Source organism: Aulostomus chinensis, chromosome 7, assembly GCF_037954235.1.
Source record: "Aulostomus chinensis isolate RoL2024-O1b breed Wild chromosome 7, RoL_Achi_v1.0, whole genome shotgun sequence".
NCBI classification, from domain to species: domain Eukaryota; kingdom Metazoa; phylum Chordata; class Actinopteri; order Syngnathiformes; family Aulostomidae; genus Aulostomus; species Aulostomus chinensis.
In genome coordinates, this window is record NC_141326.1 from 14,243,724 (window position 1) to 14,262,692 (window position 18,969).

Genomic DNA, 18,969 nt, shown 5'->3' on the forward strand with positions numbered 1-18,969 from the left:
GAGTCTGCATGTTCTCCCTGTACCTGTGTGGGTTCTCTCTGGTACTCCAGCTTCCTCCCACAGTCCAAAGACATCAAGAGGGGACGAGGCTGATTGATACTCTAAACTGACCGTAGGTGTGACTGTGAGTGTGAATGGTCGTCTGTCTCTATGTGTTGACGTCCAGGGTGAACCCCGCCTCTCGCCTGTAGCCACTTGGAAAGGTTGAGAACAATCCTGGTTTTGATATGAGCGTCATATTGCGTCTGACTAGCAGCTGCTGGTTTTGCCTGCAGAGGGCGTCGTTGAGTCAGTCCATAGCGAAACTTGCAAGTAGTGGTGCTTAGATGTCAAAACTCAGGAAGAATTTCAACTTTTTTCTAACACATCGTAAGAAGTGTCATAACGAAAAGCAGGATTAGAAGTGTGTGAACACTCAAAGTGCAAATATGTTTTTTCTTCTTCTTGCGGTAGCCCCGCTGTGGGACGAATAAAGGGTTATCTTATCTTTTGAGGTTAGATAAAATCACTTTGAAAAGCAGTTGGTATTCTAAGCTGGAACTCTAGGTGAATTAGGTTAAAAAAAAATATATATATATAGTATCATTTATTTCATTAACAAGTATTTTTCCACTATTTTAATGAAATGATCAGTTTCAACGTTGCTGATTAAACATTCAGACGTTTGAGGAAACCTGATTAAAAAAAAATCAGGAATTTAATTGAGTCAAAGTTTTTTTTTTTGTTTTTTTTTTACCCAGGGGGATTTGGATTTTTCCTTTTATTACCCAATAAACCTAAATTAACGTTTACACAAGAATGACGTCAGTAGAAGAGCGATCCCCTAGGAGAAGCTGTGACGTAGCTGGTGAGGAAACACTTGTGGTGTCGCCGGACTCAGCGGTTTCTCAGCACGTGCTGTTTGGAATTCCTGAGTGTGGGAGCTTGACGGTTCCTCCTCCGGGTCGCCAACCCATTGACCCGCGGATTTGCGTCGCTGAGAGTTTGATTGAGGACCCGTTGAATGTGCGGGTCACGGCAGGCGTTGGGCGATACCGAACTCCATAGACTTCCTGTGTGTCAGACATCACCGCGGGTAAAGCTCAAGTTTCCGAAGCTGGTCACTGCATCAGTGACACCCACCCGCTCTTTCACAATCCTGCGGTTCTCCAAGTGGAGCAGCTGGATGGAACGCCGCCGTTTTACGGCCCTGCCTCGCCTGGAATACGTCAAAATACCTTTGGAGGATATCCAAAGGTTTTGAATAATAACATGGATGAAGCAACAGTCATTTGACAGTACCTGGCCAGATCTCCCTTTCCTGTTGCTACGTGTAGATTGTTGGAATGGCGTTCGAGCTGTTTTCACGTTCACTGGTGAAAGTGAACAACTTGGTGGTGATGAGAGAAGATTACCCTCCACAATCGTGACTCCATTGTAGACAAATGGGATTTTTTTTCTTGCTTTACGGAAATTTTTATTCAACTGCTTATTTTGTGCTGTGGGAGTGTCGGGTTCGAAACCTATCAAGATGAAATCACATCTGAATATGGACCAAACATGATCCTCTTATGAAGAAGAGACTCAAAGTCTTATTATAATATGTTTTACTTTGCTATGGATGAATGAGTGTGGAGAAAGGACACAAGTACTCTGCCCCCCAACAAACACACACGCACACACAAGCACACACACACACACACACACACACACACACACACACACACACAAAACAAAGTAACACAATATGTCATTCACATGTTTTAACTGTGACAGCTGAAATCTCATTTATTTATGGATGCACTCAAAATGAATCATGAACGTAAGAGTTAACTCACTACACTCTTGATTTGAGGCCATTGGAGCCAAAACTATCTGAACATTGTTGGGAGAAAAGAGAGTGGTTGAGGGTTGGGGGTTTGGGGGGGGGGGGGGGGGGGGTTTGGGCACAGGTCCCGGGTCCCGGGTCCTGGGTGACACCTACACATGTGGAGGAGGGGCTGTCAGCAAAGTCTGTTAAAGGATGTGTTTATCGTGTTTATGTATTTATGAGAAACATGGAAGGTCGGGTTGGGTCCCAAGTACATGTTTGACGAGCTGTCACACAAGCACAGAAGTTGTGCCTGCTGTGGAAATAAGAGTTGTGTGCAGTGCTGTGAAACAGTGAGTGGACCGGTACCAGGGCCCTCTGGAACCGCAGGCTGAGGAACTAAAACGGATACAGAAGAGCACACCATGTGCCCACGCTGTAAATGGGTGGTGCTATGGTGCAGTCTTTTGGGCGGCGATGCTCTTAACTGGGAAACTCCAACCCAACTCTCACTTACTAAATATATGTGGATCTCATCCTTAAGTCGAGGAGGGAACCGAACTTATCAGCTGAATCCCAGTGGTGGTGCAAAAGCACCTAAACTGGGACTTGTAAGTTCAGTATCCTCCGAACCAGTCGGATCCTCAGTCCTAGTTTGGGGCAACCTTCGTCGATATTTTAGAATAATCATAATATCTTGTGCAGAAAAGTGAATTATAGACCTCTCCAATTTCCAACTCACAAAAGTTCATATAGGAGAAAATTTGAGGTCAAAGCTGGAGGGACTGGTCTGATCAGCCAGTCACTCCGACTCCCAGTAAATCATCCAGTTGAAGATAAATCAAGTGGAAAAAATTCTCCTGAACACGTAGAGGAGTAATCCTGACTGAGGACAACTAACCAGACCCGACTCAGACTGTTTGTGCTTGTTAAATGTTTAATGTTGGTAAAGTGTGTGTACGCGTGTGTGTGTGTGTGTCCGTGTTAAAAACTGTTGGTGTGATTGAACGCAGAGTGTGGCTGAAAAGGAGAAGGAGCAGAGATGGTGAGGCGCTGTGTGAGAGTTCTTAAACTGCACACCCTTCTGAGGCAGTCTTACCTGTGTTTGAATGCTGTGGCAGTTTTTAATTTTGAGTGCATTTTTGTAAAAGGAAAAATTTGTTTTTTTTTTCCCTTCACATAAAACTGGTAAAGCTTTTGTTGTGGGGAAAAGAATTCATTTACTCTCTTCCAGAAATGTAAACACTTGATGTAACCTTTTATTTCATCCAGAAAATGTATAACGTGTGTTTATTCCGAACATCACGGGTCAAGGAATAAGAATACTTTATTTGCCCCACCCATATCCTGAGCACGAGCCGGGAATCAAACCCTGAACCTTCTTGCTGTGAGGCGACCGTGCTGACCGCCGTGCTGCCTTCTCTCACAACACTTGTCATTAATTTTGATCAAATATTTACTGGTACATTCTTTACGGTTTATTATTCACGTGTGAACAGATGTTTCAGAGGTTGTGAAAATGTTGCTCAAAGGTGTGGAAAAAAAACCCCGCCATGTTTTAAAAGTGTTAATCAAACCTATTCATGAAACACACTGAGGAACTTTGTTAGAAATCCATCTCTTTTATTTATTTTTGCTTGAAAGAAGCAAGACACTTAAAGTCTTCATTAGACTCGATCGAGTCCCACTGGGACAAAACCAACGAGACATCCTACTTTGGGCCGTCTGTGCGTTGACGTTTTGAGAGGCATCTGACACCATTTTCCCCTACCTCCACGACAGAAGGTACCAATGGAGTATCAAAAAAAGAAGAAGAAGAAGATATAAATAAATAAATAAATAAATATAGAATTATAACTGAAAGGTCTTCTTGAGTCAACCGCCTCCAAAATTTCAAACATCTACCAAACAAGATATTTCTTTTTGCCTTGGCGTAACTGCACCCTTTACATTATTAGCTTTTGTAAAGGGTTATTACTTCAAACTCTACACATCAGCAATGTTCATTACTGTTATAAAATCATAAATATTAAAATAAGTAAATAGTGAATTACCCTGTTTACATGAGCTGCACTATGCAGCGTTATAAAGGCCTAGAAAGACCAACGAAACATACCCAATAGAGCTATTGATGACATCACTTGGCCTATAAAATCAGGCTGATGTGACTCCGACTTTTGAAGCCTAAATAATGCTTTCGGGGGGCCGACTACCCCCCCCCCCCATCCCCTGCCCCACCCCCAAGTATGCACCACAGAAGAGAACTTGATGTATTTTAAAACAAGCACAACGTGACCTGTAGTGTGTCACAGCGGCATCAGGTCTGAGGGGTTCTAGGAGCGGCTCTTGGATCTGGCACAGGTGCAGCCCACTACCACGTCCACAGACACGGGGGTTAATTTGTATTTATTTCCATCGTTGCAGAGCTCCCTCTTGAGAAAAATCCTGCTCTGTGTTATGGGGACTGAGTTGTAGTCTTGGCTCAGCTGCGGGGGCATCTTGTTCTTGATCACGATGCATCCGGAGCACAGGCACTGAGCCTCCACGTAGCTGGAGGGGTAGTGGTCCTTCTTGGTCACACGTCTGCAAAGGAACAAGTCGTCAGAGTGAGTCACTGAGATCAAAATGATCATTTCATCTGGAAATTTTATCAAAAGATCCAAATTTTCCTGACACATCACTGCATGTTCAGTGTTACCCAAAACCTGCTTATCATGTACAGCTGGCAAGAAGAAATATTAGCAGACTAAAAGCACTTGATGAAGGAAAGAGAGTAAAAAATGCTATCAACACAGAAATCAAAGTTCTTACAGTGACGGCAGGGCAGTCACATAAGAGGTAGATAGTGCAGGTGTATAGTGGAGCCTATCCTGGCTGACACCAGGCAAGAGGCGGGTTCACCCTGGACGGGTCGCCAGTCTGTCTCAGGGCCGTCATGAGCAAATGGGGCTCAGTGTCTTGCTCAAGGATACTTGGACATGGTCACTGGGGGAAGTTAGGATCGAACCAGCAATCCTTCGGTTGCCAGACGTCCACTCTGCCACTGAGCCACGCCACTCCTTTTGGCACCATATCAACAGGAAAAATCCGTATCAATCAGGGCGCCATCCAATTCATGTCATTCGAGGCTGGCGTGAGGCAACACCTGAGCTGATGGAGGGGGGAAGTTCCCTTGCCCGTTCAGGTGTTGCACACGTTAGCGTGTCATCAACAGCGCCAAAAGCTTTTCTCTTCACCTTTAATATCCCAATTAGGTAGGCCAGACATAACAGCAGTGATCACATGATGACAAACATGGAGCACATAGGGTGCATTTGTAAATGACTACAAGACACAGACGGAATCCAGAGGAGAAAAGATCCTTTTACTTAAGGTTGTTTTTCTGCAGTCTGACTTGTGGGATTTGCAAAATATTTTGATGATGCAAAAACGCACTAATGTTCTAATGATACTCTAATGTTCTAATGATGCTCTAATGTTCTAATGATACTCTAATGTTCTAATGATGCTCTAATGTTCTAATGATGCTCTAATGTTCTAATGATGCTCTAATGTTCTAATGATACTCTAATGTTCTAATAACGCACTAATGTTCTAATGATGCTCTAATGTTCTAATGATACCCTAATGTTCTAATGATACTCTAATGTTCTAATAACGCACTAATGTTCTAATGATGCTCTAATGTTCTAATAACGCACTAATGTTCTAATGATGCTCTAATGTTCTAATGATGCTCTAATGTTCTAATGATGCTCTAATGTTCTAATAACGCACTAATGTTCTAATGATACTCTAATGTTCTAATGATGCTCTAATGTTCTAATGATGCTCTAATGTTCTAATGAAGCTCTATGTTCTAATAACGCACTAATGGTCTAATAACGCACTAATGTTCTAATGATGCTCTAATGTTCTAATGATGCTCTAATGTTCTAATAACGCACTAATGTTCTAATAACGCACTAATGTTCTAATGGTGCTCTAATGTGGTAATAAAGCTCTAATGTTCTAGTGACATTCTAATGTTCTAATGATGCTCTAATGTTCTAATAACGCTCTAATGTTCTAATAACGCACTAATGGTCTAATAAAGCTCTAATGTTCTAATAACACACTAATGTTCTAATAACGCACTAATTGTCTAATAACGCTCTAATGGTCTAATAACGCTCTAATGTTGTAATAACGCTCTAATGGTCTAATAACGCACTAATGTTCTAATGGTGCTCTAATGTGGTAATAAAGCTCTAATGTTCTAGTGACATTCTAATGTTCTAATGGTGCTCTAATGTTCTAATGATGCTCTAATGTTCTAATAACGCTCTAATGTTGTAATAACGCTCTAATGGTCTAATAACGCTCTAATGGTCTAATAACGCTCTAATGTTCTAATAACGCACTAATGGTCTAATAAAGCTCTAATGTTCTAATGATACTTTAATGTTGTAATAACGCTCTAATGTTCTAATGATGCTCTAATGTTCTAATAACGCACTAATGTTCTAATGATGCTCTAATGTTGTAATAAAGCTCTAATGTTCTAATGACGCTCTAATGTTCTAATAACGCACTAATGGTCTAATAAAGCTCTAATGTTCTAATGATACTTTAATGTTGTAATAACGCTCTAATGTTCTAATGATGCTCTAATGTTCTAATAACGCACTAATGGTCTAATGATGCTCTAATGTTGTAATAAAGCTCTAATGTTCTAATGACGCTCTAATGTTCTAATAACGCACTAATGGTCTAATAACGCACTAATGGTCTAATAAAGCTCTAATGTTCTAATGATACTTTAATGTTGTAATAAAGCTCTAATGTTCTAATGAAGCTCTATGTTCTAATAACACACTAATGTTCTAATGACGCGCTAATGTTATCATGTTCTATTGCTGGTAGCACGTGAGAAAAGTGACTTTCATCATCAGGCTGAGTGGAACATTGGAAGCTGCCTGGTGTGCGTTCAGATGCTGTGCTCCGATGGAGGTGTCATGGAGAACTGTTCATGAATGAACATTTTCTATCAAGAGGAAGGCAGGGCACTTACACGTATCTCCAGGGAGACAGCGAGCGGTCGCTGAGCTCAAGCCGCTGCTGGTACAGCTCCAGCGGGCAGGAGGCGGGTGAGTCCGGTGCTAACATGCTTGGAGGATCTAGAGGCTGCGGGTAGTGGCTCCTCAGCTTCCTCTCCGCTGCCTCCTTCAATTCCTGCTCACCGTAGCACCTGTTAAAGTTGCACGCCTCCATGGCTCCGATAAGGAGGCTGGAGAAGACGAAAATCTGCAGAGAGACGGACAGGCTTGAGCCGCTGCGGGATGGAGGAGGAGGAGGACAGCAGCGGGTCCTCCGTCTGTCCGTCCGTGTCGTCACTCACCTGCATCATGGCCATCCTGTCTCTGTTTCTCCTCCGGTTGATTGCTTCTGTTTGCTTGCATCACGCCGGCCACTCCACTACTTATAGTGGTTACCTGGGAAAAAACCGCATGAGGAAATAGAAACGCTATTTAGTTCTTTAACTTCCTCTTCTCATAGTTGAAGCAGCGCGCGCTCTCTCTCTCTCTCTCTCTCTCTCTCTCTCACTCTCTCTCTCTCACACACACACACACACACACACACACACACACACACACACACACACACACACATTGTCTCTCTCTGGTCTGCCTTGATCTCTTGCTCCTGCCTGTCATGAGTAAATCTGGAGGCAGTGATGTGTATGATCACTATACGTGTCCATCTAGTTTGTGAATGAATCTTTGGAGTGAGAGAGATTCATAGTCAGAGTGTAGGGTTCCTTGCCTGAGCTTGGTGAGGTTTCAATTAAAAAAGTGTCAGCACAGACGGTGCAGGTGAGTCCACCTCAGTGAGGAGTCAAGTTGGTGGATCTGGTGCAGCATGAGATGCTCCTGAGGCTTAGATTAGATCACGTATTCAATAAAAAAAACTGCTAAAACGGTTGAAAACCCGCGAGTGTCTTCCAATACTTTGCGTTTGTTATACTGAGGAGGTACACAGGTGGAATGTCTTGGGATCCAGGGCTTTGGAAAACACAAAAACACCTGAGCTGGCGTCTCAGGACCACGCCGCGCCTGAGCTTGTGATGTAGATTCTACATCTGTAAGTGCACACAAGGGTCCACATGGTGTTAATTTCATCATCAGAGCCTGAAAACATTTTGTACATTCGGTAAAAGTGATCTTGGTAAACAGGGATCGTGTGTGTGTGTGTGTGTGTGTGTGTGTGTGTGTGTGTGTGTGTGTGTGTGTGTGTGTGTGTGTGTGTGTGCAGGTGACCCTCTATACCCACCATTGCTTCAGTCATTGGAAGCTTGTGTTTTTATTTTTGAAATTAAGTTATTTGTTCATATATTGCATATCCCAGAAGAAAAAAACTAAATAAAGGAAAGCAAAATAAAATCAATGCATTTGTTTCATGAGACTCATACTTTTTTTTTTAACTTGTGTACGTTCAGATCACATAGAAATTAAAAACAACTCAGAAACCAATATAAACTTTACTTCATTTTTTTTCTATCATCTCTTTTCTTCCAGATTACTGAGTAACCAAAACGGAATCTTTTGACTTTAAGAAAATTATTTTTTTCGTTGTTTTTTTTTCTTTTTTTTCTTCAATTCAGAATGCTTGAGAATTTCAGAATACTTGAGAAACAGAAAGTGTCAGAGAAACTCTGCTAAATTTCTCTTCGGACAGTTTAATCAGATTGGAGTTTCCGTGCCAACATCCAACCAACTGCTCCCTGCTGATGTAATTCTGCCTGCTGCTGGGCTGAGCTCCAAATACAGAATTTACCTGTCAAGCTTATTTGTCTTGGTGAATTTCCACACGTGTGTTTAGGTGACTGACCCAGTAACAGGGAGTTAGAGTGACAGCTATTATTACCTTTGTCTTCTGAGGAACAAAAATGAGAAAAGAATTTTTTTTTTAAAGCAGTTTCTAAAGAGCTTTGTGACTTCAGTCACAGCCATGCCTGCAATGACCCACAATTTTCTTTTACTAAACTGATAAAACTCAAGTTATTGTCCTGGGCCCAAAACACACCGTAGGAACACATTATGTAATGAGATAGGCACCCTGGATGGCACCACCCTGGCCCCCAGCACAACTGTAAGGAACCTGGGAGTTCTTTTTGATCAGGATCTGTCCTTTAACTTCCACATTAAGCAAATTTCTAGGACTGCTTTCTTCAGACACATCCTGTCTCAAAAGGATGCAGAAAAACTAGTCCATGCCTTTGTCCCTTCCAGGCTGGAATACTGCTACTCCCTCCTGTCAGGCTGCACCAGAAGGTCCCTAAAGACTCTCCAGCTGGTCCAGAGCGCTGCTGCCCACGTGTTGACCAGAACTGGTAGAAGAGACCATGTCTCTCCTGTACTGGTTTCTCTGCATTGCCTCCCTGTCAAATTTAGAATAGAATTCAAAATTCTCCTTCTAAGATACAAAGTCCTCAACAGTCAGGCTCCTTCATACCTGACAGAGCTCATAGTCCTCTGTTATCCAGCTAGAACCCTTGGCTCCCAGGATGCAGGGTTACTGGAGGTTCCTAGAGTTTCTAAAAGTAGAATGGGAGCCAGAGCCTTCAGCTATCAGGCTCCCCTCCTGTGGAACCGTCTCCCAGTTTCAGTCTGGGATGCAGACACCCTCTCGACCTTGAAGAGCAGACTTAAGACCTTCCTTTTTCATCAAGCTTACAGTTAGGTCTGGCTTAGGCTGGCCCTCAGATATGCTGCTATAAGCTTAGACTGCTGAGGGATCTCCCATGATGCACTGGGCTTCTCTCTCCTCCTCTCTTTCCTCTCTGTCCTCCCGTATGTGTCATACATAAATCATACTCATATGTGTTAATAACTCGTCTTCTTCTCCGGAGCCTTCAGCCTCCAGCCCCAGATCCCAGGTGCTGCTGGAGGAGGCTTCAGACCTGAAGAGGCTCAAGCTGCCCCCCTCAGCTCCACCTGCTCACGTTCCCATCTGTCCATCAGTCTCTTCTCTTTATCTCTGTCCCACTCTTTCCTTCTGCATATCTGTCCTCCTCCATTATCTGTCTTTGTCTCTGTCCTGCTCTCCGGTTTACATTTTAAGTCAGGAACGCCTTCAAGGGAATTCCGTTAAATTTCGGAAAAAACACCAACCAGGACCTGTAGATCAATGGAAAAATGTCAATTGAAGGTTGCGTTCACTGTCACTTGCGTAAATGTCTTGGAGTTACACAACTGCTATGTGGTATTTCTAGTTGTGCCCTACGAGAACAGGTGCGTCATGGCTACGAGTGGATCAACACAGCAGATCTTTCATCATCATCGTCGTGCTCATCATCAGCTACACGGTTACATTTACACAAACATGAACGGAGAGAATACACCTTCCTGTTAAGAGACAATTGAAGACTCAATTGTTCAGAGAGCACTGAGGCACTGAACCTGACTCTGCTCCTCTTTGTCCTGTGGGGAAGAATAAGTCAGAGGGTCCAAGACCCAGCACTTAGTGATTATGTAGCAGTAACTGTGTTGTGTGATGTTGTATGTTTGTCCAAAAAAAAAAAAAGGGGGGGGGGCGACACTTCTTCTTCCACTAGATGGCAGTACCTGTGACCAAATCACAACTGAAGCACTTTTGTGCTTCCTATGGGCTTTTCCTTAATTAAGTCTAAATTCTTACTTGTGTTGTACGTCGCTTTGGACAAAAGCGTCTGCTAAATGAAATTGTAGAATTGTAGAACCGTTAAGTGTCCGGCTCTGACAGATGTGCCGATCTGTTCGTCGCGGTGGAAGTACGTGTTCGATAATTCTAATTTCAATGATTTCTGTTGTCTTTCATCCCATCTCAGGAACGCCATTAAAAGTTTCTTCAAGCGTCATCAAGCGATTTTGGAGGTCAAAGTTCATCTCGCATGAGCGGGATATACCTGGGACGCCCCGCGGAAAAAACATCCACTCGGACTCAAGGATGACCTGAAAAAATGTGGGTGGTCAAAGGTCGAGGTCGCTGTGACAGCGACACACTGTGGAGGAACTCAACCCCAAACTAAGAGGGAGCAACTAACAGTAAAGTCCAGTCCCGTAACGGCTCCAGAATGTTTTATCACAATTTTTAAAACATGACATTTGACTTTACTTCACTTTCACACAGCGTGAAAGATTGAATTCCACTGTCGATGTGTGTCCTGCTCTGTCCTCCTGTTAGAAAGTTTTCTCTTTCTGGTTCTCTCCTTTGCTTTGTTTGTCAGCTTCACGTTACATGCCGACATCTAAGGAGAGCTGGAGACATGCAGACTCACCGAGTGACATCAGCGCATCAACAATACACCTGTGGGAGGACGTCATCTCGTTAAGATTTAGCACTTTCTTCCAGGTTTATTTTTAGAAGGCCCCACCCCCCCGTCTTTGTCTTGAACCGCTTGCAGGTGCTGTGTGCAAACTCTAAGTCAGCACTTCAAACTTTGCCTTAAGCACTTCAAACTTTGCCTATATTTTAGTATTATAAAGAGAACCGCTTGTATAAACTATTCACACATCACCGTCCAGTACATCAGACACGGCTTTTGCATGTGTCAGTGTTAACCTTGAGATGAACTTTAGGTGGAACGGAATTAACTCGTTCTCCTTTATCTTTGATGCAAAAAGATATACAAAACAACAAAAACCACCATGTGTTTTCAGAGAAAGAAGTTGGGAGTTTCGGAACCCTTGGAGACTGGGTTGTATTGAACAGGGGAAGTGTTCGAGGAAGCAGCTCTTCACCTCTGCCACTTCTCTTCCCGTGGAAATGAGATTTCAATCTACATGAGCGTCTCTGTGACTCACATATTAAATTCCCTTCAGTGCAAAGGTCAGGTTTTGCTGCTGGGGTTGTACGTAGGGAATTAGCTTCATGCTATCGACACACCGCCACCACTCCAGTCACCTGTTTCCTAAGGATTTGAAAGACAAACTACACTTTTTGTGTGAAGTATCACTTTCACTTTGAAAGTAGAGCGTATCGACACCCAGCAACTCTCCCACCAAATCAAAACAATAAATGTGGATCCACCCTCACAGTGTGTGTTGATGTTGATGAGGGAACTTCCCTCTATAAACAGTTCAAGGGAATTCCTAAAAGTCCATTAGGTCATTGAGACTCTACCTCACTGGCTAAACCCAAACGTCACCCTTGCCAACACCACATCATGTCAATGGTTACTTTTCAACTAAAATACCAGTGCAGGGTTTGGTTTCTCCCAGACGTGATTGTTTGCGTTAATGTGTGTGAACTCGATGAGGAGTGGTGAGGAAGGGGGGGGGGGGGGTCGTCAGGAGATGCTGCAGGTGCGCAGGATGGAGAGATCTCAAGAGAACCAACCAGGTGACTGTGCTCTTTATCAAAATAGTTTATTTAGAAGGCTTTTGTCACAAAAGCAAGACTTATCTTGTCTCTGAATGTCCCCGTTCCACCTCTTTCCTCCAACTACAAATGTGACACAAATAAAACATTGGTTTATCACTTGAGAAGAGCTACAAAGAAAATAAAATGCTGTAGATTTTTTTCTTAAAAAAAAAAAGAAAGAAAAAAAAGAAGCAAGACTTCACATCACTGGTTTCTAGAATAATTCACTTGAGGGAACCTGATGAGTTGCTGTTTTTGTACAAGGGTCGACGGTGAATGCTGCCCTAACGCTGAATGCAGACAACATTAAATTAAAGGTGGCCCTGCAGCGAACAGAGTGGTGGTGTTTCTCCTGACTCTCAGGGGCCGAATGCAGATGCTGGGGCCCTGCAGGCTCAGCACTCACATGGGAAATGAAAGAAAAACCTCTGAGAAGATATTAAAAGGGGGCAGAGAAAGACAGTAGCAGTAGATTCAGTGTGTACAAATGTGTGTCAGTTACACATCAAGGGGAAGATTCTTCCTTTTCACTGAGACCAGAGAGAGCAGCAAGTGATCAAGCAGCTTACTGCCCTTCCCTTCCTCTACTGCAGCTCCACAGTAGACTCCTGAGACGTCCCTCGCTCCCTCCCAGCACGTCGTCGTTCCCTCCTGCTCCTCAAACACAGGGCCAACTGCGCTCTAGACATTTAGAGACTTGTACCGGGAGCAGAGGTTGGGCGTATGGGAGTGAAAGACGCTCTGAAATGAACCTCTCTGAAGGTAACAAGCAGAAGATGTTTCCGTGGAGGCCACTTTTTGCTCACTTACACATTAGCCTTTATACAAGAACCATACATTTTTACACGTCTGTTGGAGGCAGGTGAAGAAAGCGGGATTCGCTGGGAATCACTCCAACCCGCGCTCCTCACTGTTGCCTCGGCGCGGGAGGCCGTACAGGCGGGCAGACTGACAGGCAGGCAAACAGGTGAGGAGTGGGCTTCTGTTTATTTGGCGGGGATCTTTGCCCTCTTGCGGGCGATAGCATCCTCTACCGCCTTCAGTTGTTTCAGCAGCTCCTCGCGGCGGGACAGTGTGTTGCTGGGTTTGTTGGAGCCGCCGGCCGAAGCAGAGCCGGGGGCAGTGGGCTTGCCTGGTGGTGCCGTGGGGCCTTTCCCAGATGACTTGGGGGGTGGTGACAGGGGACGTTTTCTACAAAAGGTGAGCAGAAGTAGGGGGGACAGGTTTACTCATAATGTTTCACATGAATGGATAATATGGCCTGATTAAGAGCAAAAAGAGGAAATCCTGATTGTAAACACAACAACGAGACGACGCTGCTGCTTCGTCATATGTGGAAGCAAGAGTGAGAGAATTCTCTCTCGCCATCAGCAAACCGAACGGTTTCACATGGCCAGATCTGTGTGAGAGCACTTTAAAACAACAGGATCATTTATCATGATTTTTGAACAACTTGGCACAAAGAGGGAAAAAAGTTCAACAAAAAAAAAATCAATAAAAAAAATTTAAAACATGCACACAAACAAACAAAAACATCAGTGTCTGACAGAATCCTTTCCTTTGGTAACGGCTAATAGAACTAGCTAGCTTGACTGACTTGACCGACACCACTCATTTATGCCCCGATGGAGATGGAAGGCAAACGAGATCATTTTTATGGAATGCAGGCGTCTGAGTCGTCCATTCGCCACCGTGTAGAAGAGTGTAAAGACGTTGGATGTCGACATAAGACTAGTGGTCGACCGATCGATCGGCCGGCCGATTAAATCGGCCGATTTTTGCTATTTTTTAGTAAATCGGCATCGGCTGATTATTTAATTTGGTTGCGCCGATTTTCAGTCAGGCACATCTGCGGGCAGCTATTTACGACCCGGCGCAGCGCTGTTCATTCAGAACCAGAGGGCCAACAGGTAAGGCTTCAATTCTTATATTCCAATGTCCAAAAGTCATATATTTGCTCTCATTATAAGTTGTAATCTGTTGCTTCATTTAGCGAAAGTAAAAACAAATAGCATTTTCTGCTCAAAATGAAACGTTGCTAGCATAGCTGTCAAGTCTCCCGTTTTGGCCGGGAAACTACCGTATTTCACCCCTCTTTCCCGCCCTCCTCCCGTATTAGTATTTTCCCGTAAATCTCCCGTATTATTAAAAATAAAAACATTCTAGTGCCTCTCCAAACTGAATTCCGTCACTAGCCTCGCGAGAATTACCACCAGCAGTAGCCAGGGCGGAGTATCTAGTCCGCGGTCCGTGTAATGAACAGAAACATTGCCTCGGTCGCTGCCCGCCCCCTCATTATAATGAATAAAGCCCCCCCCCAAACAACGCGCATTATAAGAAGTAGCGGGCTGTGCGCCGCGCGTCCCCCCCCCCGGTCGGCATCGGAAAATTTCCCTTATTTTCTCGACCAAAACTTGACTTCAACGCGTTCATTTGTTTAATTAGAAAGAAAGCATGAAAACGCTTTACTTTAGTTTTTATTTCGTGTCGTATTTCAGAGTAATGTCACTGTGTAACAGCGAGGGTCTCTCTCCCTCCCTCACTCACACACACACACACACACACAAGTGTTGTGCGTCCTCTTATTAGTATGATATTTTAGCATGCCAATTAAGGACAATACGATAGCATATCGGCCCTAAAAATCGGCCCAAAAAAATCGGCAGCTCATATCGGCCATCGGCTGACTCTGACTTCAAAATATCGGTATCGGCATCGGCTTTAGAAAAACCCATATCGGTCGACCTCTACATAAGACCTCAAGTTCTAAAGAGGTTTCAACCAGGGTCTGGAGTTTTAAGACCACTTGTTGCAGGAACCCTGTAAAAAAACAGTCGCCTACCCAGTGTCAGGTAGCCTAGCATGATCGGATACATCTCTCTCTCTCTTTTTTATTCATATCAAATATATTCTGCATGTGGTTGAGTAACAATCGAAGAAATGTTTGTCGAAGGAAGTAGGACAGTGCAACCAAGCAGAAATGAGGTGGGAAAAAAAGATGTTTGGTCTTAGGTAGGAATAGGAAGCGATTTGAGTCCCTCTGTGTGTCTTAGTGACGTTACTAAAATAAAAGAGCAGTTTCGTTACATTTTTGAAAAAAGAAGGACGTGGCTGCCAGAAGAATGCCTGCGTGATGTTTGTGACTGATATCACAAGTAGCGTGCTGACCAACGGCTCAAGCCATTCCAATCTGACCAGTTAATTCTTTGTTTATTTCTTTTTTCCATTTGCGGAGCATCAGCTTGTGTCATGCAGGGATTGTGATGAATGTCTGTGTTCCTCCACCTGTGTGGCACGTTCCTCATTTGAGTCAAACGCTTGTCATGTTATTTCGGTTCTCTGAAAACCCTCCTGTGTTCAGCGCAAGGAAACATCCACACTGCTGGCGACAGAAAACAAAATATCCACAGTTCCTGTTTTATGTAGGTTTTTCTTTTTGTGTTATCTGTTCTATGCTGCATGCAAGACACCAGGGATGGCACAGTATCTGAACTTTGGTAGTCGGTTCCAGTACCACTGAATTGCAACGGCAACAGTCTGCAACACAACAAAGAGATCCCTACGTTCATGGCCCCGGAGCGTTTATAGCTGCCGGCTACACGGCCGCCTCGCCGACCAGCTGGAGGTTCATTTCCCATTTATGCGGACAGTTCTGCTGTGCTAAACCAACAGAAATGATCGCTGTCACACAAACACGCGCTTTCTCTATTGCTGGCTTTCTCTATTGCTGGCTTTCTCTATTGCTGGCTTTCTCTATTGCTGGCTTGCTCACCCCCCCCCCCCCCCCCCCCGCACACACAGAAGTTGGGAGTCAAGTGTTGCTTTTAGTGACATTTCTTCACCTTTCTCCCTGTGGGGGCATGGGCCGGGGCCCTTGACCTCTGGGTCGATCCATTCGAGGGGAAAGCGGGGGTCGGCCAGGTATCCTTTTATCCCGACCTGCAAACACCAATGTGGGGGTTAGAGTGGACATGAGGACAGAGTGGTGTGGATATGGAGCTGCTGACTCTGAGGGGCTGCTCAGGCAGCTGTTGAGTCTCTAAACTCAGACAGACTTGAAGTCCATGAGAGTGCTGGTCTTGTCAGCTGAAGATGCTCCTCACTGCTGACCAAACATTGATAAATACATTCATTTTCCACAGTCGAGTATTAAAGAATCTTGAATCTTGGTGTTTTGAGGCGTCAAATAAATACTCTTGACTAAAGTGAATGTGACAATAGAATGTGAAGTTTGAGTGATGTTGCCTGGGTGAACCGATGCTACCATGAGGACCTGAGAAGAATCAAATTAAAATGTCATTAAAATTCAGTGAAAAACAAACAAACAAAACAGGGGCAGATGTGGCAGTGAGTGGGTGGTTGGCAGGGCGTTGCTCACCTCTGTCTGGAGACATGGCCATTCTCTTGCTAAGCGGGGAACCCGGCCGGTCTTTGTCTGAGGGCAGGTACCTCTTTCTGTTGCCCTTATCTCCCTGCTGCTGGGGGAGGAGATGCAAATGAAGACAGAAATGGATCATTTAGTAAAAGAAAAATGGCCACGAGGGATGTTACCCCAATGAGAGACATGAGTAAGACAAAGACTTTTTAGTCACAGTTCATCTTGTGCTATTATCATTAGAGCACACAGGTTTCACTTCAGGGTCTCATTTGCGTATCTGGGACACCTCAGAGTGTCATACGCTAGCAGCAGGCGGTGTGTTTTTTTCTTTTTTTATGAGCTCCAATAATGGCCTCCCATCGTTACATTCTGACGAGTGAGTCCAACTCTGGTAATCATTCTGTGACAGACACGGTAGCTTGTGGTGAGGAGTAATGTCAGATCTTCACAGCAAATAAAAAGGTGGCAATGAGTCTGTCGCAACCTGAGTGCAAAAAACCCAGACCACCGTGTCGTCCGTTTCCCTGACAAATTAAAGAAACAAAACTAACCTTATTGAGGAGAGTGAGTTTGATGTCTTTATGGGAACCTGAGCCTCCATAGCCTCCTGGGGGACCCATGGTGCCGGGAGGGGGGTGTACAGGGTGGCCACCCCTGCTACCAGGCCCTGATCTGGGAATGGGGTTGCCTCCTCTTGGTGGTGGACCGGACGGGTCCATTTTCCTGCGGTCCTCCCTGAAGGGCTCATCCTTCTTAGCTGGCCTCTCTGTGGCGAGGAGAAGGCAACCGTGGGTGCTGACCAACCAGGCGCGACTCCGCATTTCTACATTTGTGCCTCTGACAGCCTGTTCTTCTCTGTGGTTTGTATGTGTGTATTAGGATCAATGGGGACACTTATTGATGCAGGAGACTCAATAACTGTTTATCTGAGGTGGAGTTTTACCCCAGTCAACGACAGCTCCTAATACAAATACAAGCTGTGACAATAAAAACACCGGGAGAGTAACTTATTCACCTTCCTGTTCAACAAATATTAACATTTTTATAAACCAGCTTGATCAAAACCTCTTGAAGATTTGTGTACAAATACATCTCGCTTCCACATATGTACGCCTGGAATCCGTACGTCTCTGGATACAGATGCAGGTCCATTCATCTCCTGGAGATCATCAGTGATCTCCTCCTCTCCATTTCTTATGATCAGTTGATCCGCCTCAAATATATGGAAAAAGACAGAGACTGCAGGCTGACTGTGGACTGCGAGCTAGCGCAAACAAGCCAACAGGCTCCAAGTGAGCTAAATGATGTTTGATATCTTGGGGGGGGGGGGGGGGGGGGGATCAGCAGGCCTTTCTATGGCCTCGTGGGGGCATTCTCTAGTGGAACTGAATTTCCATATGTAGAAAGGGAGCACGTGTCTCTCAACCAGCCACAACGGAACAGGGAAGAACTGACACTGTTGTCTTTTGTCCTCATTTTTCTCAAATCCACCTAGACTTTTACTGACAGGAATATTATTTTACTGACATTTCAGATTCGTTTGGAATGAGATGTCAGTGTACATACACAGTGCCGTTGCTCTGGAAACTCAAATTATACTAATTAATTTCATTCAATACGCTACTTTCTTATTTATTTAACTGACCAACCACTTGGGATGAAAATGGCGATGCATCAATGATAAAGTGCCAGTCAATTTTTGGTTCTCAATCACGACTGAGACCTTTGGTTAAACGCCTAAATCCCAGAGCTCCTGATGCTGATACATGTGCTTCTGTCAGTGCTGCATGTTCTATTTTACTGCCCTGCTCTGTACTGACCTCTGTTCTTTTCCCGGCCGTGTGGAGGTCGGTCCCGCGCAGGCCCTGCACGCTCTTTGCGGGGGTGCCCTGGTGTGTGTGAGCGGGAGCTGGCTGAGGACACTGGGCTGGCCAGGTCAGCGTACATGTCGTCAGAGTCAGCGCTACGCACCGAGCTACTGCTTGACGACGCTGACGACACCGATGACACGCTGCTTACACTCAGAGACCTGAAACGAGTACAGAGGTTAGCTGGGAGCTGTATAAACACTGGCCTAATATCCTTACTGTTCATTATGATGGTTTAAAATAAACACACACACGCAACAGGAGCATTGTGACGTGGATGTTCTAAATTTACAATGATGCAACGACGGATCAGAATTGATTCAAGTCTGCCAATACTGCTTGTTGATTTTCCAATAGCAGCTGAACAATCAAGTTTTAAATTTCAAAATAACTTCCTGGTAGTAAATTCTGGGAGAACAAAGCTGGCGCAGTGTTGCTTGGGGAAGCTAAACTGTAGAACAAATGAAACCACAAAACTCAGCTTTGCCGTCAAGAAAATGTTCCCCCACATCAAATCACATCAACAAATCCCCCACAGTCTGCAGGACGTG

At 44.4% G+C, this 18,969-nt stretch overlaps 2 protein-coding genes across 7 annotated transcripts in view; both read right to left on the reverse strand.

Annotated features, from left to right (window-relative positions):
* Positions 1 to 4,122: 4,122 nt before the first annotated feature.
* On the reverse strand, positions 4,123 to 7,258 carry il17c (interleukin 17c). The gene is made up of 3 exons (XM_086207754.1): positions 7,170 to 7,258; positions 6,843 to 7,075; positions 4,123 to 4,372 (listed from the first exon to the last, which is right to left on the reverse strand). The coding sequence occupies exons 1-3, from the start codon at positions 7,182 to 7,184 to the stop codon at positions 4,123 to 4,125; spliced, it is 498 nt and encodes a 165-aa protein (XP_086063880.1). The 5' UTR covers positions 7,185 to 7,258.
* Positions 7,259 to 12,161: 4,903 nt separating this feature from the next.
* zc3h18 (zinc finger CCCH-type containing 18) overlaps positions 12,162 to 18,969 on the reverse strand; it is a 29,064-nt gene continuing 22,256 nt past the window's right edge. For 5 of the 6 annotated variants that reach the window (XM_086208607.1, XM_086208604.1, XM_086208606.1 and 2 more), the window contains exons 15-19: positions 18,371 to 18,579; positions 17,102 to 17,316; positions 16,551 to 16,650; positions 16,015 to 16,111; positions 12,162 to 13,363 (exon numbers count right to left, since the gene is read on the reverse strand). In XM_086208607.1, the coding sequence (XP_086064733.1) occupies positions 13,159 to 13,363; positions 16,015 to 16,111; positions 16,551 to 16,650; positions 17,102 to 17,316; positions 18,371 to 18,579 (826 nt within the window). In that variant the 3' untranslated portion in view covers positions 12,162 to 13,158. The remainder of the gene's footprint in view (positions 13,364 to 16,014; positions 16,112 to 16,550; positions 16,651 to 17,101; positions 17,317 to 18,370; positions 18,580 to 18,969) is intronic. The other variant, XM_086208609.1, reaches the window with a different exon arrangement.